General features: G+C 55.5%; 4 protein-coding genes across 4 annotated transcripts; all 4 read right to left on the minus strand.

The window, feature by feature from the left end:
- Window positions 1-1,169: 1,169 nt before the first annotated feature.
- LINJ_14_0740 (beta-ketoacyl-CoA synthase) lies at window positions 1,170-2,177 on the minus strand (the record flags this gene model as incomplete). Its single annotated transcript, XM_001464216.1, has 1 exon — window positions 1,170-2,177. The coding sequence occupies one exon, from the start codon at window positions 2,175-2,177 to the stop codon at window positions 1,170-1,172; it is 1,008 nt and encodes a 335-aa protein (XP_001464253.1).
- A 4,434-nt stretch (window positions 2,178-6,611) lies between these two features.
- LINJ_14_0750 (beta-ketoacyl-CoA synthase) lies at window positions 6,612-7,592 on the minus strand (the record flags this gene model as incomplete). Its single annotated transcript, XM_001464217.1, has 1 exon — window positions 6,612-7,592. The coding sequence occupies one exon, from the start codon at window positions 7,590-7,592 to the stop codon at window positions 6,612-6,614; it is 981 nt and encodes a 326-aa protein (XP_001464254.1).
- A 5,665-nt stretch (window positions 7,593-13,257) lies between these two features.
- Window positions 13,258-14,229, minus strand: LINJ_14_0760 (beta-ketoacyl-CoA synthase; the record flags this gene model as incomplete). The annotated part of the gene is made up of 1 exon (XM_001464218.1): window positions 13,258-14,229. One exon carries the CDS (start codon window positions 14,227-14,229, stop codon window positions 13,258-13,260), a length of 972 nt encoding a protein of 323 aa, XP_001464255.1.
- Window positions 14,230-18,349: 4,120 nt separating this feature from the next.
- Window positions 18,350-19,477, minus strand: LINJ_14_0770 (beta-ketoacyl-CoA synthase; the record flags this gene model as incomplete). Its single annotated transcript, XM_001464219.1, has 1 exon — window positions 18,350-19,477. One exon carries the CDS (start codon window positions 19,475-19,477, stop codon window positions 18,350-18,352), a length of 1,128 nt encoding a protein of 375 aa, XP_001464256.1.
- Window positions 19,478-21,367: the final 1,890 nt, after the last annotated feature.

Raw genomic sequence — 21,367 nt, forward strand, 5'->3', positions numbered from 1 at the left:
CCGCGTCCGTTCGACGCCTCCCCTCCACTTCGTTCCTATCTTTTTAGCGCTCGTCATGCTGTTCAAAGAGAAACGACCCCCTCCGTCTACACATACACACACACACACACACATGCAAACATGGAGAGCGACCTCACAGCCCACGCCGCGTCCTCCATACACCGGGACCAGAAAACGGCACCGTCAAAGGAAACGGAGACAGAAAAACAGCGGTCAACCGCGGCGAATGAGACCTTCCAACGGCGAACACACACACACACACAAAGAGAGAGACAGCCGAACAGGGAGAGGGGTGGCGGAGTCTGCAGCGCGCACGCACAACACCGGTAAGGAAGTCAGGGCTTGCGCTAGAGCGATGCGCACCTCGACAGACCGACAGGAGAACGGCCTTTTCAACGTGTCCGTTCTCCGCCGTGCAACCAGGGTGACACGCCACTCCTACCCCCTCCCCCCGGCCCGTCACAGGCCCCATCGCGTGGTGCGAGGCAGCCGGTGGACACGCCTTACAGCAAAATGCCGACCCGGCCATCGGAGCACGGCCCCTGCCTCCAGCGCTACCCGCCCGCCTCGCAGGTCGCCTCACAGCCGCTCCCCCATCATGCCGGGCGCACGTGCTGCATCCCTCCCCCCTCTCGGCGCGGCACAGGCTCCCGGCACCGGTAGGCAGCCATGGCCGCGTGGCGTACGTTGGAGTCGCGCAGACGCTTTACCCATCATACGAATCGTGCAAACGTGTTCACGGTCGCATGCAGCTCCAACGCAACGCCATCCCACGGCCTCACCGCCAACCTCAGTGGCGCTAAATCGCACGGAGCCCACACCCTTACGTCGTAGGTGCTCGACACTGTCACCACCGGAAGTGGCGCGGTGGCTGGCACGGCGAAGGGGCTGCTCGGCTGAGCGGAAAGGAGATAAAAGGAGAAGATCGTGAAATGTACCTTTTTGTCAGGGTGTTTGTGTGCACATGTGCGTTGCGGATGCGTGCGGATGAGGACTTGCGCCAACGTGTTCGTGCGACGAAGCGGAGAGAGTCGCGTGTTTGTAGCTCGCCTCTCTGCTGAAACGGATCCGAACATGCGTTGGCGTAAGCGCGCTCACAGGATTTCACGATCTGGATAGCGTGTGGCGAGTTCGCAGTTCCTGTCATTGTTCTTTCCGACCTTTATGCATTAGTGACGCCTCTTCAGCTGGTATACATCGGGCACCCGCTTGGGCAGCATCGAGGGCGCAGCATCAGAGTTCCGGGTGTCGTCAGAGGCCCCCTCAACGGTGGCCACAGCTTGCCCAGTACACAAGAGGCGCTTGCGCTTGTGGCCAGTCCCTGCGGAGGCCTCCGTGTTGCCATGTTTCTTGCCTCTGCTCAGGTAGCTATCGTAGAAGAGTCTGCTGAAGAGGCCAAAGTAGGACATGTACATCATCAGCCCGACGCGTGCGTTCGTCCCGTTCGACTGACACCCCTTTCCAGATACATACATGTGGTATAACGTGTAGACCTCGGTGAACATCCCCACCACCATCTGCGCAATCTGGAGGAAGGTGATGAGCGGGGCGAAGGGACGCACGTACTTCCGGTACCCGCAGGAGCAGATGAAAAAGTAGAAGTACATGATGGAGTGCACGCCGTAGTTCATGCCAGCGAACACGAGGCCACCGGAGATCTTCATGGCGTACGAATGCCAGCAGTACAGCATGACGGTGACGTGGTGATACCAGTGGAGGAAGATGACGGGCTTCTTCTGAAAGACAAGGAAGGCGGTGTCGAGCATCTCAGGGATCTTGCTGAGGACGAAGAGGCATACGAAGGCGCCGACGGGGCCATCGCAGAACAGATCGGCGTTCAACCCGCACACACCCTTGTAGAAGCTGCCGTGCAGGGTGACCGTTCCACCTTTTGAGAAATTTCTCACAGTGAACTCAGAGACGAACAGCGACTTGAACACCTCTGGAAGGCAGTAATAGGCGCCGCAGCAGGAGAAGAGCGACAGACCCAAATTCCAAATGAGGTTCAGAGCGCGAAGATTGTACGCAGGGCGGTGCTTCATGAAGGTGCGCGGCACGTACAGCACCATCACAATGTAGAGCACGGTGACGACGGAGGGAATCTCCAGGTTTGCGCGCATCCACGCGCACACGACATCGCCACGGAAGTCGTCAAGGTAATGGAATGGATTGAGCATCTCGAACATCAAGGGGCACAGAGGACGGCGGGTGAGGCGAGGGGGGAGGGCAAAGAAAAAAAAAGAGTCACGTGCGATTCGCGAAGGAAAGAGAGAAACTACACAAGCACTGGCACGATAGGAGCTGCCTTGTTTTTTTTTTTGCTTTAGCTTATCTTCTTCTCGAAGCACAGCGCAACGGCTTAATTGAAGTATGCGAGAAAGCGCCACAGGGAGTAGAACGATAGCGACAGAGAGACGGAAAGGTCAATGTGGGGAGGGAGGGATGGATGGTGGATCGGTGGCAGTGGCTGGGGTGAGTAGCCGACACGAAGGGGCGCACTCAATCAAGGCAAGCTAACAATGGAGTAGAGACACGCTGGCGAACAAAAAGAAGAAAAACCAAAACGCGCACGCGCACACACCACTAGACGACGAGGAAGAGTACACACGCAACAAAACAAATATATATATATATAAGGTAAATTCTAAACGCAGATGTAAGACGAGAAGCGCCGTGAGTAAAGCAGGGAGGAGGGAGAAGGGGATGGAGAAAGGTGCTTGTGTGTGTGTGTGTGATGCGTTTTCTTTTTTCGATCTGCCAGTGTGAAGAACGTGGTTAGATGGGCTGCTGACGATGCCGGGAGGAGAGCCGCGTAGGTGCAGTCCACCGCTGAAACACGAAACGACAACAAAACAAACAACAAAAAAGATCATTTAGCGATAAAAATATCAAAAATAAAAGCACGCGAGGAGAACACCAGCGGAGGAGACGAGATGAAGAGTGGGTGGTGGTGACGGTGGCGGCGGCGAGCACACTTGTTATTTTAACTGGAGCGAAGAAAGCACACGCGCACACGTACACACACACACAAGAAAAATAAGCTACAACGGCTGTTATATACTTAGAGAGAGCTCGTTTTTTTTTTGTGTGTATTTTTGAAAGATGTGCGTGTGCGTGTGTGTCTGCGAACGTGCGAGAAGACAACACTGCTATAACAAAAAAAGCGAAGCTTACGAGAGAAGGTCAAGAGACCCCTGCCTGCCTTCCTTCCCCCAACAACAAAAAAAATATATACATACACAGTAAAACAAACGCACACCACCACCAACACCCACGAGGTAAAAAAAGGAGGCGGGCCGTACAAACACAGTAAAAAAGAGGGAGCTCCACGCACACGGGAGAGGAGGGTGGCTATGTGTGTGCGTGTGTGTGGGGAGGGGAGGGGGCGTTTCAGATGCGGAGAGCGACCCCTTCCCGCCCGAAGTAAAATTTAAAAAGAAGAAGCGTAAGGAAGGAAAAACAAAACACCAAATCCCCACGAACGCAGCAAAAAAGGGCTGAAGGGAAGAACGAGGGGCCTTGTGGGTGGCTAGGTATGACCGGACTGGAGTGGAGAGGGGGGAGAGGGAAAACGAAAAAGAAATATGCGTATATATATATATATGTGTGTGTGTAATATATATGTTAGGCAACAAGGCGTATTTCCACGGGCACACAGAGCCCCCCCTCAGCAACCACAAAAATGGCAACACACAAATACAGCGCAACACTACCGACTGGACTAAGAAAGACACACCGTAAAAAAGTATACACAAAAAAAAACGAAAAAGAAACGCGCTCAGTAACGTTCCAGGGGAGGCAGAGGGATGGAGAGAGGACAGAAACAGAGCACAGAAAGCGCAGAGGAACGAGAAGAAGAATCTCCAAGAAGACAAACTACAAAATGCACCGAGAAAAAGGAGGCAGAAGGCCCTCACATACACGCACACACACACAAGCACAAAGGTGAGCTCACACGAACGTGAAGGTAAACAAGAGGAGGAGCATAACACTGACGGCAGCGGGGGGTGGGGGGTGGGTGGGGAGCACAACGCAGCGTCGAAGAATCGAAATGCGTCGAGACAGTTGAGGACAATGCCAAACGTATTCGGTTGAAGCTTCGGCCGTTTCCACTGGTTATTTTTTTTTTCGCTTGTATTCGTGCGCCTTGCAGCCACAAATACGCACTGTTATGAATGTGGTTGCCTTATGTGCCTTATGGAAGAGGAGAAGCGAGGGGAGTTGCTGCTGAGGATACGGAGAGGGGCAAGAGAAAGCTCGCCAAGTACTTTGCGCAAAACTTCCGAGGCGCAGAGAGAGAGAGAGGGGGGGCAAAAGAGAGGGATACGGAGACGGCTACTGTTTTGAGGGTAAACCCCGCGAACAGGTGCTGGTGTCGCCGCTGTGTTCGTGCCTGTGCGTGTTGGTTGTGATTATTCGGTGTCAGTGAAGTGGTTTGGGAGACGGGCAGATAGAGAGGGAGAGAGAAGCCGAGAAGGTGATGATATGTCAGGAGAAGGCGTCGAGGAGGACAAAAGTTGCCTTGCATCACTGCTGTCCCTGAGGAAACACACATACACATATATACATATACAAACTGGCATATTTTGCGCGCCTCCTGCGCTTTTCATCGTATACATGTATTCTTTTTTTTTTTCAGAGTTGGGATCTGCGATTTGTCGACGGTGCTCGTCTCGATTTGGAGTTTCCAACCAGAAGTGCGCGCGTTGCTTCCGGGCATGTCGTTAAACAACACCGGCAAAGTAGAAGTTCACAGGCGGTCCTCTCACACCATCCGCTCATAGAAAAAAAAACGATAAAAAACCGAACGCATTCTCCCGTGCGTACAGAGATGCGCACCGATCTACGCAAGCGCGGATGCTGTGTCCTCGTGAGTAAGGTACGCGAGGCAGAGAGAGGAGAGAGGGGAGAGGGGAGGGGGGGGGGCAAAGGGCTAGGGATAAGGAGAGTGAAGAGAGGCTCGGGTGGAGGGAGGTCGTTATACCCACAAACGGCTTCACACTGCAACCCATGCACCTCCTTCGCTCCACTTCAACCCAAGACACACACACAGACACAGGCAGCACTGCCACCACCACCCCATTTTACGCTCTCGTTGACCTTCTCACCAGACCAAGACATGAGTATATATGCATATGTGCGGAAAAAAAAGGAAAGAACGGACGGCACTCAGCGGTCCCATGGGTGGGAGGGAGAGAGAGAGAGCAGACACACAGAAATTTAAGTAGAGGGGCAAAAAAAGAAGTGGGAGAGAGCGAAGAAAAAAAAAAGAGCGCGGACGCGCACTTTTCCTTGCGCTTTCCGTCCTCTGGGGCACTCTTCGGTCTTTTCATCGCGCGTAGGACAGTAGACAGAGAAAAAAAGGGGCCATTATCTCATTCTGTTACGTGGCGTCTCCCCGCGTGCGTCGTTGCTCTCTCCCCCTCCCTCGCTTGCTTTTGCCGCTTTACGATCTCATCAAAGTTGAAAACGCAAGAGCAACGGGCGAGAACAAAAAGGAAACCAACTCCTCCAAACAACAGCCGAAATGAGCACCTCCGAGCAACCCCCCCAAAAAAAAAGAACAACAACAACAACAACACACACACACACACACACACACACACACACACACACATGCGCGCGTGACTCCAAACACCAACGCGCTTTCTTTTTTCACCACCCTCAATGAAAACAAAACACAAAAAGCAAAAAGCGGTGAGGAGAGGTAAGTACAAGACTACATGGAGAGGTGGTGGTGGACGTGAATGAAAGGACAGGAAGGATGCAGAGCTAAGGGTGTATGCGTATATACGTATATGCATGTGTGTGTGGGGAGGGAGGGGGCAGAAACGGGGGCGAGGGCGAGATAAAGGAGAGGACGTGGTGCCGGCACACACGAAAACACATGCACATATACCCGTGATAAGAGAGCCACTTGCATAGCAGCCGCATCATCCCACGAGCATAACAGCGACACCGACATGCGCAAGCATGAGCGTTGGGCAGGAGCGCGCATACGCTCTCTCAAAGAAGCGAGGGGATGGCAACACTGATAAAGGGCCAGAGGAAACAAAAAGGGCTCGCACTCAGACACGATTCGCACGCACACCACACGCCTCATGCGCCACCGCCGCAGAAAAACAAACCCGAACGGAGAGGGAGGGAAAGAATGAGGAGGCGCATAAAGTGAAAGAAGAGACAGCCTTTAGGCAGAAACAAGGCATACAATAAAAAATACACGCACATATGTACACATGGACATCAACACATACATATATGTGTACACATATACACACACACACATATATATATATATATATAGACGTAGACAACAAAATCACAGCCTGTACACATACGCTCGAAAGCAAGACAGAAGAAGCAAAAACAAAAACAATGATGTGGGAGGGGAATAGGACACGAGAAAAAAGAAGAAGCCGTCGAAACACCGCAGGAGACATGTACCGTTGCGCTTCCTTGTGCCTTTTTTTCATTTCGCTGCCATGTGCAAACTAAACACAAACAAGCACGCATGCGAGCTGCCGCTGCTTCGGGCGCTTCCGTGAGTCGCACACTGGCGGGTGTGCTGTTGTGCCGACTCTCTCCTCGGGTTCAGCTCGTCGCTCCTCTCCCTAGTAGCCCACCTTCGTATCGCGCCGCCTCTCGCGACCGTCGCGCTTCTTCAGCACGTAGTTGTCTCGGAAAAGCTTGACGAAGAGGATAATGTAAGAGAGGTACATGACCGTGCCGAAAGCCAGCGACGAAGCGCTCGTGTCGCAGCCTCCGGGGTGCGTCACGTACAGCCGCGTCGTGTACAGGATGAGCGCCATCCCAGCGAACATCTGCGCAATCTGCAGAAGGGTCACCATCGACGCGAAGGGGCGCACCAGCTTACGCTGCCCGCACGCGCACATGAAGTAGTAGAAGTACATGATGGAGTGCACCAACATATTCATCACCGCGAAGCCCAGTCCGTTGCTGATGCCGGAGACATGCGCGTGCCAGCAGAAGAGCATGACGGAGGCGTGGTGGTACCAGTGAATGAAGGGGACCGGCTTGTGCCTGAGCAGCAGGAACACGGTGTCCATCAGCTCAACGATCTTGCTCAGGTTGAAGGTGAGGACCCAGAAGGCGGTGGCGCCGTCCTCGAAGATGTTGCGGTTCCAGTAGCACAGAGAGGTGAACAGACCCCCACGCACGTGGGGGTGCTGGTCCCACTCGCCCGTTGTGCGGTCCTTCTTCGGTGCGAGCCCCGGCAGTTCGCGGTTCGTCATGGTCAAGACACGAAACAGGAACGGCGCACAGTAGCAGAAGCCGATCGTGGATGCGATGCTGAAGAACAAATTCCAAATTGCGACGATGGGGGCCAGCCCCGGCACCGGCTTGCCCCCGAGCAGGCGTGAGAACACGCGCGGCCCGGCATGTACGAGCAAAAAATAGCCGACAACAATCAGGAGCGGAATGTGGGGTGATGCGCACATCCACTGATGTGGCTTGCCGCCCTTGAAGCTAGTGATGTAGTGGTGGGCCCACAGGAAAGGATTTGAGAGGGAGGGTGACGACGCCGTCAGCGACGTGGCAGTCACGGTGCTGCTCGGCGCAGCCGACTCCATTGGTTTCTTTATTTTTGTTTTGGAATGTTATTTTCTCGTACGTGTGCGACTGTGCTTGGCCACGACTAGTTGAGAGACGGGTCGTGAGCACAGCTAAAAGGATGCCAGAGCGCACAAGGGAGAAAGCCCACAACAACAGAAAGCAAGAGAGCGGTCGAGGAGGACACACGTCGTACGCGCAGAGCCTGCCACAGGGTGATGCGGGTTTGACGTGTGTGATGGTGGTGATGGTGGCTGCTGGAATGTTGCGATCCTGATGTCGTCTTTGATCCCCCTTTTTTTTCGTCGTCTCTCGTTGTGCTTCGATTGCTCACCGAAGATATGGTGTGATGAGCGCTGCGCCCTTCGATCGAAAGCCAACCACCTTTATTGTTGTTTTCCTTGCGTAGTCGCGGTGATGAGGTGGGGTGGGCGGTGGAGAGGTGAGTGACAGGGAGGCTCGCAGATGCAACGGCAGCTTAGCAGACACATGCAGAGAGAGAAAAAAAGGGCGAGAGAGGCTCGGGGGTGGCGCTTGGTGCACCTCGAGCATTGCGCTTGCCCGCCCCACGCGCCACCACCATTCCGTCCCTCACACACACGCCGCCAGGCTTCGGACACTCCGTGGCAAACTCGTGCGTCATCGAAAGCCGCCTTCTACATCAGTGCCACCCCAACCGAGGCCCATGAGGAGTAAGCATCAGAGTGGAAGGTGAGGGAAGGGAGGCTGCGTGAGCAACTTGTACCCCCCCCTCTGGAGACGAGCCTCCCTCCCTGTGCACCTTTCCGGTGAACTGTTGATGTGACGTTTTCCTTTGTGGCTGCGGTCGCCGCCTCGGCGGCGTTTCCGTGTTTGTTCGTCGTATCGGCGAGCTTGGAGAGAACGCCGCACGAAACGAGGCACTATCGAAGATGGCGAGTAGGTGATTCAAAGAGAGCCGCGGAAGATGCGAGCGACTAACACACGCACACACGAAGAACACGGCACACATCCGCTGAGAGCCACAACAACGCACACGGTTTCGTTCCTTCTTCCGTTGGTGTGCTTCGCTTAGACCTCGGGAGTGAAGAAAAACAAGAGCACGCACACCTACAAAATGCCCCTGGAAGCACGAAGCAGATAAGAATACTCACACCGCAGGCAGTGAGGTGCAGGCACCCGAGACCGACAGAGATGAACACCCACAGCAACGACCAATACCACCACACCACATCAACGGTGTCCACTCCACCATCATCTGCGCCGTATCAACCACGCAAACAACAGACAAGGGCACTGCAGCGGGGGGGGAGGGGGCAAAGGAGAGAGAGAGATACAGGAGCACACGAAAAACAAACAAACTGCACTGCCACATCGCCTGCATCATTCCCGATAATGGACACACTAACAACACTTGTGTGACACCTGCCATCTACATCATGAGAGTGTGAGAGCAAGGGAGGGAAGGGAAGGAGACGAGACCGCTCGCTCTTCGTTTTCTGTTGGTTTTCCTGTGTGTGTCCCGGACGACCTGGAGACACCCCAGCGTGGCATCTCAGGGTCCGGTGCCCCCCCCCCCCAAATCACCCCCCACTCATTGTGGGGAGGAAGCCGAGCAGCCCCTTCGCCGTGCCAGCCACCGCGCCACTTCCGGTGGTGACAGTGTCGAGCACCTACGACGTAAGGGTGTGGGCTCCGTGCGATTTAGCGCCACTGAGGTTGGCGGTGAGGCCGTGGGATGGCGTTGCGTTGGAGCTGCATGCGACCGTGAACACGTTTGCACGATTCGTATGATGGGTAAAGCGTCTGCGCGACTCCAACGTACGCCACGCGGCCATGGCTGCCTACCGGTGCCGGGAGCCTGTGCCGCGCCGAGAGGGGGGAGGGATGCAGCACGTGCGCCCGGCATGATGGGGGAGCGGCTGTGAGGCGACCTGCGAGGCGGGCGGGTAGCGCTGGAGGCAGGGGCCGTGCTCCGATGGCCGGGTCGGCATTTTGCTGTAAGGCGTGTCCACCGGCTGCCTCGCACCACGCGATGGGGCCTGTGACGGGCCGGGGGGAGGGGGTAGGAGTGGCGTGTCACCCTGGTTGCACGGCGGAGAACGGACACGTTGAAAAGGCCGTTCTCCTGTCGGTCTGTCGAGGTGCGCATCGCTCCTCACCCTTTTCTGCCTCTCATGCGGCTGTGCGTCTTCGTTAGTAACAGGCAAACAACCGCAGCTGCAGCAGCCGTTTTGAGAGAAATTCTCGAAGTGTTGAGCTCAAGGCCATACGCCCGCCTCTATCATCGGGGATGGGTGATAGTAATGGTGCAAAGAAAGGCCAAGAGAGCGCGGCACGCCGTTTCGGTCTTGTGGGATGGACTTCATGGTTCGTCCTGCTGCACGCGCGCATTTTTCCTAGCATGGATTTGTGTGGATCATTGCGCTTGCATGCGTGTATAGGTGAGGCTCCACTACACGCATGCGAGGCCCGGCAATTGGCATAACACGCTCAAGAACACACGCTCGCACCCTCCCACTCCGGTGCTGATGCCCTAAGGTAATGAGCAAGAAACCACGAAGAGTGCCCACACACACACACACAGAGGCGGGCACGGGAGAAGACAGAAAGCGAGAAGAAGGGAATAGGAGAAGGTTGAAAGTTCAAGGCGCGCAAGAGAGTAGCATGCGCGTATGTGCGAGGCGGTCTGCGCCCATGAGTTCGTCAGCGCGAGGGAGTTCTGTAAGAGTGGCCGCTGTCGGGCACCACCGCACACCTGCGTGGACACTCGCAAGATGGGCCGTTTGAGCATAGCCCTACCACCACCTCACACCACGTGCACACAGACGCCCACAACGCTCCTAAGCAACTCGCCGCGAAGATACCGAAGAAAACGTAAAGTAGCGTTAAAAAAAAAAGAAAGTCGCAAGAATCACCGCTACAACGGAGAGAATGGCAAGCGTTGTAGATTGAAAGAGCGCCAGCGAGAATGCCGCGACACTGGGGGAAGAGAGGGAGACGGTGAGGCGATGAAAAGAGCATGATGGGCACTCCTGCCACTGCCTGCTAGCCCGCATGCAATTCTCAGCATCCCGCCAACATTTAGGCGAACAAATTCCGCTGCGACGACGCTAAGCGTGCGGGGTCACATTGATCCTTTTAGACAGACCTTGTGACCAGGGCCACAAACACGTCCCACTCGCTGCAATGGGAGTAATGCCGCCGGGACACTGGTCGAGCAGAACGCCAGCATCTTCTGTGGGAGAGAGCCCACGCAGGCATTACGCTACTCGCGAGATGGGCCATGAGACATTCTCGCGCTGTCTCGAGTGTGTTTTGTACTTGTGGGCGGTGGTGGGGAGCCCCTCTTGCTGCGCAATCCGTGTCGACAGTGCCATCTGTTCAAAACCGCCGGTGGCGCAGTGAGCTGTCGGCGTGCCTGCTTCCTTACAAAACCGGGAAGCCGCATGACGACACTTTCACGCGAACGCGACGCTGAGAAAGACGCGGACTGCACTTTAAACGAGAAGAAAAACTACACCGAAACGATGATAAAGCAATCGGAAACGTACCCTACAGGATTAGAGACACCACGGGCGAAGACTTTGTGGCTACGCGAACACACACACACATGTATGTGTGTGTCGCGCAAGCATCATGCTATAATGCCGAAGCACAAATGTATTGTCTTCGTGCGAGAGAGGGGGAGAGAGAAATAGTAAACAAAAAAAAAGACAAGGAAAGATACAAGCGGGTCTTTTCACATGTTCATCTGTCGAGCCCCGCGCGGCTGAAGAAACATAATGAAAAAACAACAACAACGCGAGATGCATGTAGAGCAACGCCGCGTCTTCTTTTCGCGCACTCTATAGGAACAGCGACGACGAACAAAGCAGGGACGGGAAAAGACGAAGAATAGGCCCCACTACAGGCCGACCGACAGAAGAAGAACGAGGGGAAGGGCGGGTGTGGGGCGATTGTGTGCTTGACGGGCGGCAGGTCTGTGCCACTTTCACTGGGCATCGACGGCTTGCGGAACGGTATAAACAACAAGGGGCGGGGAGGGGAGTGGTCTTGGTGGTGGTGAAGGGATACGGCTTTCCGCCCCACGCATGTGCGCGCATATGGCTCCGCGCGCACAATCCTGACTTGTCTTCGCCCAAGCCTCGCCGTCCTCCACCCCTCCCTTCTCCCTTCGCGCGAACGCAACCTTCCCGTGCCCCGCTGTGTCCGATCCTCTTTCGAAACCCATTTCAACGACTGGCGGCAAACTCCAACTTCGCACGGCTGTACTTTGCTCAGACGCCCCCCTCCCCCCAACACGCACGCACATGTGCACGCGTGTATGCATACGCACACGAACGGCGCAGCAGGCGGACGTGGGCGGTCCAAGCGAGAAGGCAACAATACCGATAAAGAAGCAAACACAGACGCACAGGCACGCACGAACGTGAGAGGGGAGTGAAAGGCGACGCGATGAGCGAGGGAGACGAGGCCGCGGTGCGGCGATTGCTGAAAAGGCGCTGGGAAGTTCACCGCTGAACGCACGACTCCGTGCCTTGGCATGCACGCGCATGCATACAACACGATGCAAGAGCACATCCAACGACCAGCGGCGCGCAAATCGCTGAAGCCTTTTCGTCTGTGTTTCGCTTGCGTGCGGGTGTACTGAACGACTGCTCGCTTCGAGGTCACAAACAATACAGTTCTCCTTTGGTACCTACTCAACGTGGCCGTTGAATGCGTGCATGTTCGCTGGTGTCTTGTGACTGGTGGACCAGCGCCCACCTCTCTCACGCGCTGATGTTGTGCTGAAGCCCTCTCGCGTGAGCGAACCGCTTCGGCTTGCACCCCTCTTTCTCTCTGCGTGTTGCCGTGAATGTCGTTAGTCTTGGCAGTCACCGTAGTCCTGCCCTCGCCGCCACCGTTCGTTTTTGGTACTCCCTTTTTCCTTTCCCGTCGAGACTCTACCAATGCACACACACACACACACACATTATGGGCACAGGTAAGTAGCAGGAGAAGGAGCGCAAGCAAGAGGAACCTTGCTGCAATGGGTCTGCTGCCTGCCTCAACACGCGCACGCGCTCATATGAACAGCTCCCTCCATCGCAGTCCTTCTTTCCCCTCTACCAGCAGCCGATTGATGCGCCAGCAGCGCCCATACCACTCTGTTCTCTGCCTTCCCCTTCTTTGTCTGTCTGTCGAAAAGGCCCACTACGAGTCACAGGCGTCCCCATCACGGCCTTCTGCCTTGCCTTGCCGTATAAGCTCATGTGTCACCCCTGCACGATCGTCATCGACAGTTGCCTTTCCGCGTCTCACCTCCACGTTCCGCTCGGTGTTTCCCCCGAACCCTTCCCCTCCCCACCACCGTTGCTACACATGTAGAAGAAAGACACACGCGCACACACCCACAAACCTCGTTTTCCTGCCTATGTGTCTGTTTCCGTGTGTGCGCCCAATGTGTCTGTGTGCCATGCCGTGAAGAAGGTGCAGGCCGAAGGAGCCGCCACGCGAAGGACTTCTTTCCCATGGCCCAGGACAGCTTCGTCCTCGCCGAGGCACGACAAGACGGTCACCTTCGCAACTGTGCTACAACAAGACGACAACGACTGCGACCATACTCGTGCGCGGAAACACGACTGGACCGCTCGTGCTACCGGCAACCTCGCTTCCCCGCTACGCTGTTCTGCCATCGAACGAAAAACAAAACATTTTCCGTCACTCGTACTTCTTGTAGTCGTTGTTCAACCTCACCGGCAGCGCCGACGGTGAGGCCGACTTCGGCTTCTTCTTGATGTACCGACTACGAAAGAAGTTGGTGAAGAGGATGAAGTAGGAGACGTACATCATCAATGCCAGCTTCGCGTTCGACGAGCGGCAGTCGCAACCGCCTCCGAACTGGTCCATGTAGAATACATACACGGCAATGACGCTGCCGACCACCATCTGAGCGATCTGCAGGAAGGTGATGAGCGGGGCGACAGGTCGCACCAGCTTGCTGTACCCGCAGGCCGCCACAAAGTAGTAGAAGTACATGATGGAGTGCACGCCGTAGTTCATGCAGACAAACCACAGCCCGCTGCTGGTTGATGACATCCACGCATGCCAGCAGTACAGCATGACGGTGACGTGGTGATACCAGTGGAGGAAGATGACGGGCTTCTTCTGAAAGACAAGGAAGGCGGTGTCGAGCATCTCAGGGATCTTGCTGAACATGAAGGCCAGGCAAAGGAGTCCCGAGATGTTGCGGCGGTACATGTCATCCTTGAAGACGCACATCGACGTGTCCAGGGAGCCGCGGACGCTTACAGCATCGACACCCTCGCGGAACCCAGGCGGGATGACGATGTTGCGGCGCATGGCTGGCGTCATGTTCGCAACATATCGCAGCGAGCTCGGCTCTAACCCGCTGATCGCGGGCGCCGTCACCAACTCGTACAGACGCGGCACACAGTAGTAGGCGCCAACGAAGGAGAAGAGGGACAGAAGCAAGTTCCACACGATGTTCAAGGTGCGCAGGTTGTAGGCGGGGCGGTTCTTCATAAAGGTTTTGCTCACGACATGGACGAGGATCAGGTACAGTGCCGTGGCGACGATGGGAATGTCAATATGGTCCTCCAGCCAGCGATCCATATACGGAAAGTCGACGGCATCCGCCATGGCCTGCAAGTGTCGCGTGAGAATGTCCATTTTTTTCTATTGGCTATGCTTCACAAGCTCGGTCTGCGTGCGCGCGCACGTGTGTGTGTGTGGGGGGGGGAGAGAACACAGTGCGGACCGAAAACGAAAAACTGGAAACACGCCAGACGCGTACGATACACGAACCAAACAAGATACGCACACACACACACACACGCGAAAGCCTGACAATCACAAGATAGATAGAAAACGAAGGAAACACAAGAAACGGCGCCGACTTTTTGGAACGAAACCACACGCGTGCGAGGAAGACGATGCGGCGTTTTTCGGAGGATGAGAGATGAAGGGGAGGGAGAGAGAGCGGACAGACTACAGGTGCGCCGAAAGGCACACAAAACGAGGTAGGAAGAGGAGAAAAAGAGGACAAGGGTTCGATGGGACAGCAAGAGAAAAAAAGGACGAAGATTGATATATGTAGGAGCACTCGTCTTACAACATAGGTGTGTGTGTGTGTGTGTGTATGTGTGTCGGAGAACGAGACGCGTCGCGGCAGCGGCGATGCAGGGTCGCCGTGAAAAGAAGGGGACCCAGAAGGAGAGGCGAGTGCAAGCAAAATGGTGCGTGAAGGGGTGGGGGATGGGCAGGGAGAGACGAGGAAGGCGAAGCAAAAGCGTGCTGGCGCCTTTTTTTACATCTCGCAGCGCGCATTCTCTCGCGAAAGCCATGACCGCCGCTGAGTTCGGGGCCCGGTTACGCTGAATTGCCTGCGCATGTGTGCCCGTGCACACATATGATGCGTGGCTCAGCTCACATACACGCGAAAAGAACACGTCGAGACAGCAGCAGCGCCCTTCACAGGCGGGCGAGTTTGTCTTCGCCTTTTTTTCGTTTTCCTCGGTGCCCCAGGCAACATCCTCATCACTGAGAAGGAAAGCGTCATGCGTGAGAGCAGCCATCTACAGAAAACAAAGGCATGCACCTACACGCACCACTTCCGGCGAATAAGCGAAAACGACGAATACAAAGAGATGGTCACATGACGCATACATGTACTGGCGCATGCGCAAGGATGGTGCTCACGACACAAGCCTCAAGGTACGCATACATACATATAAAGCGAAAACGGGTACCTGTGACACGGTGGTACACCCGAGAGGTGCCCAGACAGGCGGAGTCGAAATTCATGGGGAACGCGCCGAGCTCCACAGAGGCGTACACCCACAAACATCAAAGTAAAAAAGAGCACAAGTAGTAACAGTTAAAAACTTAATGCGCAGGTGAGCACCTGCGCGCTTATGTGTTGCAATGTCGTGCACGCAAGGGCACTGCGAGCGGGGGCCGTCGTCCACAAGACCTAAACACGTAGCCATGAACACAAGTCGACCTTTTCATGGGGTTGCCATCGAAACAGAGACACACACACACACACACACACGCACAAACATGCCCGTTCGCACAGACGCGAATACCACTTCTTTATTCGTATTACAGAAGCGGCACTCTTGATGATGCCGGCCACCTCACCCCGCAATATCACGCGGCCCAGTGCCCTCCCCTCATCTTCCCACTCGCTATGGGGCAAGCCAGGTAGCCTGCAGCCTACCCCTCGGGCACGGCTGGCGGAGTCTCAGTGCCCGGCGGACAGGCCTGGACTGGCGCTGTGCCGAAGGAGACGTGCGGTCATGGGCATGCTTTCCCCAGCGGCGTTTCTGCGTTCGCTGCGTTGCAGCGATGATGCCGGGCGCGATCCTGGACTGAGCCTGCGCTGCATGCGGTGGAATGGCAATGAGCTCAACGACGCCCCACAGCGCTGATTGGCCTGGTGCCTTGGCGTAGCCGCAGTGCAGCCGGGCCAGGGCGAACTACGGCTGTGCATCCGCAATCTTTGCTGTCATGCTCATGGCAGAGCGGGCACGCTGAAAGGAAAAAAAAATTCCGTCGCGCAGTCTCTGCGCCCCCCTCTCTCTCTCTTTCGCTGTGCTTGCCTCTTGTGTGTTGGTGTGCATCTCCGCTGCTGCAAGTTCAGTCGGTGCGGACGGCATGCGCAGTACGACTGCATCACCGAAAAGATGATGGTGGGACGCCGTTCATGGGTTGCTTTTGCTTTCTTTTTTTTTGTGTCCGACTGACGCACCATTCCACGCAGAGGCGAGTGGGGGTCTGAAGGTGCGCTACATACGTCCCATGCACGCGATTCGTGACGCAACACCAACGCACATACACACACACACACACACGAGCGTGCATTCCTCCTGCACATCCACACACTGACACGTGAACGTATACACGAAGAGAAGCCGGAGAAGACCAGCGAGCACACAAGAGGGTATACCAAACGGAAACTGAAAACCAGCAAGCAAAGCAGCCCTCGCGACTCCGCACGTAAGCTGCCTGTGGATGCAGTCGCTTGCTTAAGGGGCAGGAGGGGGTTTCTACAGAGAGAAAGCAAAAATAAAAGTGAAGGATGCGAGCGCTGCTGTGGATGATACCCATCACCCTCCCCTCCCCTAGGCTGCAGAGCCACTCAGGTACGGCGTATTACTGCCACTGCCCGATGACAGGGAAGGTGTGCGTGGTTAAGTGTGTGTGTGTGGGGTCAGGTGGGGGAAAGAAACCGACCCGGCAAAGGGCTTGAAACGTGCAGTGATGACCCGAGGGTGCCGTACAGGCGGAGAGTAGGGCGGGTACCGCAGACGCGACGCGGGAGACACAAGCAAGTAAAGAAGAAAACACGAGCAACGGTACTCAGATAAACATGAGCCACGTAAGCACAGATGCGGATGGAGAAGCGTATAGAAGGATCGAAAAAATAATCAACACCAACAAATAGGAAGCACCCATAGCGTGGAGGGGTAAGTGAGGGAGAGAATCGCGTGCCGAGGACAGCGAGGGGTGCGCCTGGCAGAGACACATGCAGAGCTACAAAAAGAAGCTGAGCGAAGCAGGATGACATATCATACACATGGAATCGACAGGATAGGTCACAAGCGTTAGCAGAAAAAGAAATATAATTTGCACCAACTATGGTTGCTGTCCGAGAGCTCTGCCTTCATGCACATGTTTGTGGGTGTGCGCTGGTGCCTGTCGGATAGGCTCGATGCCAGAACGAAACACCTGAAAGGCGAGCAGCAACGCACAGACATGAATGCTCAGCAACGAAGGAAGCAATAGGCCTTCAAGCGACAGCAACTCCAAGATAGAGAAACAGAGGAGGGGAAGCGATGTGCACATGAGCCCACTGCCAGCATGGGGGAGCGGCCGGAAGACGAAAAGCAAAACCAACCGACATGATAACGACGAGGAACAGGCACCATCGTATCCACACACGGATACCGACACCCACATCCACACACAGACGCTCGGAACTTTTAGCGCGTCGCGTAATATCAAAGAGTGAGAGAGGGACCGTCCACAGCTGAGGGGGAAAAAAAACAGAGGATCCTAACAGAGGCCCCTCATGTTCATTCAAGAAAGAAGAGCCCGCGTTTCGTTTCTGCGGAGCGCGATGTGCTGGGATTGATCAAGCAGATCAACGCAGAGTACCACCTCTCACCTCAACAACAGCAATGAAAACGGCAGACTACATATATAATACTTACAAAAAAAAGAAACTACAAAAAGAAGAGAATAGGCGAAGAAAAATCGCGAAACGAGCGCCAGACAGGCTGCTGGTGCGACATGAGCCTTCAGGGGAAAAAATAAGCACCACACATAAACACACATATATATTCATACATCTACGCATGCACATACACGCACGAACGAAACAATATAAGAAGGCACACAACACAAACAACAAAAAATCAACCACCGCAAAACCACGTAAAGATGTATGCAACGGCCAAGCTACCCTGCACGCAAGTTTCCGTGCGTTCGTCTTTGCGGTTAGGCGTCTGTCCGCGTGCATATGTGGGAGGCGCTGCGCCGTCCTTGCCCCGTGATGAGCAGCTACAGACAGGGATGACCCTGAAGTTTCCAAGAAGCCCTCCTACGTTCTGCAGCAAGAACAACACAACAAAACCTTAAGGGTGCCCCTTAGCAGCCAGTTAGCAACCACCAACTCTCCGGACATGCAACGCATGCACACATAATACGCCGAGCCTCACCTGCAAAAAAAAAATGCGAGCCGGCTTTCCTCGTATCTGTCCACTAGGCCTCTTTCTTGACCGCCTCAGTTCGCTTGATCGCTTGAGCAGTGCGCGCGCGCCAGCACGAGGCTGTTCTCGTGTACGCGCTTGTCCAGGTACAGCTCCTTGAACAGCACCGCGAACAGCACGCAGTAGCTGCCATACATCAGCATGCCCATGCGCATACATGTTGGGTCGCTGTCACAGCCCCAGAACCGGTCAGACATGTCGAACGCGGGCACCTGCGACGCCAGCGCGCCAGTCGTCACGACGCTCTTCGCGTTGCAGTACGCGTGGTAGGCGTTGCTGAGCACCACCTCGAAGAGCTTGAAGAAGAGCGTGTTGCTGTACTCGGGGCCCAGCCAGTACTGGAAGTACGTGTACACGGTGATGTACATGCCAATGAACATCTGCAGCACCTGCAGCAGCGTGATCACCGGCGCGAAGGGGCGAATCGACTTGCGCAGCCCCATCATGACGAGGAAGTAGTAGAAGTACATGAAGGAGTGCACGAAGTAGTTCATGGCGCAGAAGACGATGCCGCTCGGCATTGGCATGTACGACGACAGCCACACGTAGATGGCGGTGACGATGTGGTGGTACCAGTGCAGAAAGGAGACGGGCTTGCGCTGCAGCACGAGGAAGAGCGTGTCGAGCAGCTCGGGTGTCTTGAGGTAGCCGAACATCGCAACAGCGAACGTGGAGGGGCCGTCGTAGAAGAGCTCTGCATCGCGTTGCTGAATGTCAGCCGGCGTGCGTTGCCACTTAAAGACGACACCGCGCTTCATGAGCCCCTGCTGGTGCGCATAAACAATGGCGGCGCGACGCGACACAAGGTTGTTATCACGACCGTCCGCGATGGGCAGCTCGCACATGGTGTTGTGTAAGGTGCGCGTGCGCAGCAGGTACGGAATTTGCATGGTGACCTGTATCGTGCCATAGGTGGAGACGACCGAGAGAAACAGGTTCCACGCTGCCACAAGGTAGCGGATAGGCAGCCGGATGCTGTGCCGCTCAATGTAGTCCGGCAGGTAGAAGACAACCAGCAGAAACGCGATCGTCGAGTACACTGGATAGTCGGGGTAGCTATCGAGGAAGTCGCGGCCGTGCTCGGACTTGAAGTTGCGCGGGTAGTCGTTTACCCAATCCCAGAATCCGCGAACTGTCTCCATGGTGACGTGGGCGCCAGCGTGTGTCCGCGGACGCGCGGAAGCTCACCAAATGAAGGTGAAGGGGCTGCGTGCGCACAGATGGATGCAGCACTCGGCAAGGTTGCTGCAGTCAAGTGGTGCTCGCGACTCGACACGCACACGCGATGGCAAGTGGAGAGAAGCCGTGCACGGAGAATGTCGCACTGTCGGAGAAAAAGATAGGTAGGTGCTGAACGGCGTTGACACACCGAAAAGAAAAAAAGCAAGCGAAGCGGGGAAGGGGTTTGGCGTGTGTGCCGGAGCGCGTGCACGAGCTACCACCACGACGACAAGGCCGGGAAACGTGAAAAACAAAAAAATGCATCGACATCCACATATACGCATGAGCGCAGGGAGAGAGGGAGAGATTTGAGAGCGTTGGGGCTCCGCCACACCAAAGCAAAACCAACGCCAGGCCGGCGCACACACTGTCGCTCATCTGCGCACAGATGCACCCGCAGAGGAGCTTGAGGAAAGTCCCCGTTGAGCGGGATCGAGGCCCGTGTCATGAGCTGATTCGCCCTTTTCCCCCTCTTCGTTCGCGCTGGTCGGGTGACTTCGCGCGTAGATGAAGGCGACTGGACGGCTTTCGCACCGCTACTCTTTTCTCTACGCGAGACGGTGCATGAATGATTCTCTTTACACCCCCCCCCCCGACGACTGCTGCATCGTGTCTTCTTGCAGTCTGACCGCTGCACAAGACACCTCGCAGATGCAGTGGCGCGCCGCTCCTTTTCGCTGACAGCGATGAACCACTGTTTGCCCACTATCGTGCGTGCCCAGCAATCCGGGGAAGCAGGAAAAACAACAAAAACGAAGCCGCCACGACCACCACGATTAGCGACTGCATCAACTAGGGCATAGACACAGAGATGCAGGCGCGGGCGCACGCACGTGCGCACATGCACACCGAGAGGGGGGCGGGCAAAAGAGGCTAAGCGTCAACATGACTACATGGGGAAAACGTGAAAAGAGGGGGGTGTGGATGAGAAGAAGGCTATGCACATGGATACCTCCTAACCTCGCGCCTGAAACGAAAAACGAAGCGCCAAAACAACAACAGGAGCGGCGCGCTCACTAGGAAGATGAACAATAACAAATGAATGAGCATAGAGGGTCGAAAGGGCACGAAGAAGAATAAAGGCCAGGCGTGTCTGCTGTGCGTCAGCGGCAACCTCCGTCAGCGTGCCTGTGTGCGACGGAGGATGAGGGGAGCGCGGAGGTGGCGGGCCAAAGTGGAGAGGAGGACGAGGGAAGGAAAAAAAAAGACGCTCGCGTGCGCGGCAAACGTGCATGATGGCTCGACTTACCTTTGAAACCACTCGAGCAGCAAGAGAGGGTGAGAATACAGGCGGCCAGCGTGTCTCTCAATCATTTCATTTTGTGTGTGCTTGAGCCACCTCACGGACACTCGGCGACGCAAGAGAAAAATAAACGAGAAAAAAAGAAGGAGGTGGGGTGGGGCGCGAGGTGGAGGGTAGAAGAGAGAGAGATACACAGTGGGAGATGACGGATGAGAGGAGCGCTGCACAGATAACTAAACCCCCCCCCCCCCCAACAACCACCACAACATCTAAAGGACAGAGGACATGGAAGAAGAGGGGGCGGGGAATGGGCTGAGAGAGAGGGAAAAAGTGAGACAAATCGCGTTGGTGTGTGTGTGCGTGTGTGTGAGGGCGTTTCTCATAGTCTTTTCCGCGCTGCCATATTTGCACACACTTTCACAAGTGCATCCGACATGCATGCGCCGGTACACACAGCCGCATCTGCCACACACAGCAGCAGCAAAAAAAAAAGAGAAAAGACAAGCGTGAAGAATCACGACCCCATACACAGAGATCGACACGCCGGCGAGCCTTGGCAGAACGTCGG

The sequence above is a fragment of the Leishmania infantum genome, chromosome 14 (assembly GCF_000002875.2).
Source record: "Leishmania infantum JPCM5 genome chromosome 14".
Classification (NCBI taxonomy): domain Eukaryota; phylum Euglenozoa; class Kinetoplastea; order Trypanosomatida; family Trypanosomatidae; genus Leishmania; species Leishmania infantum.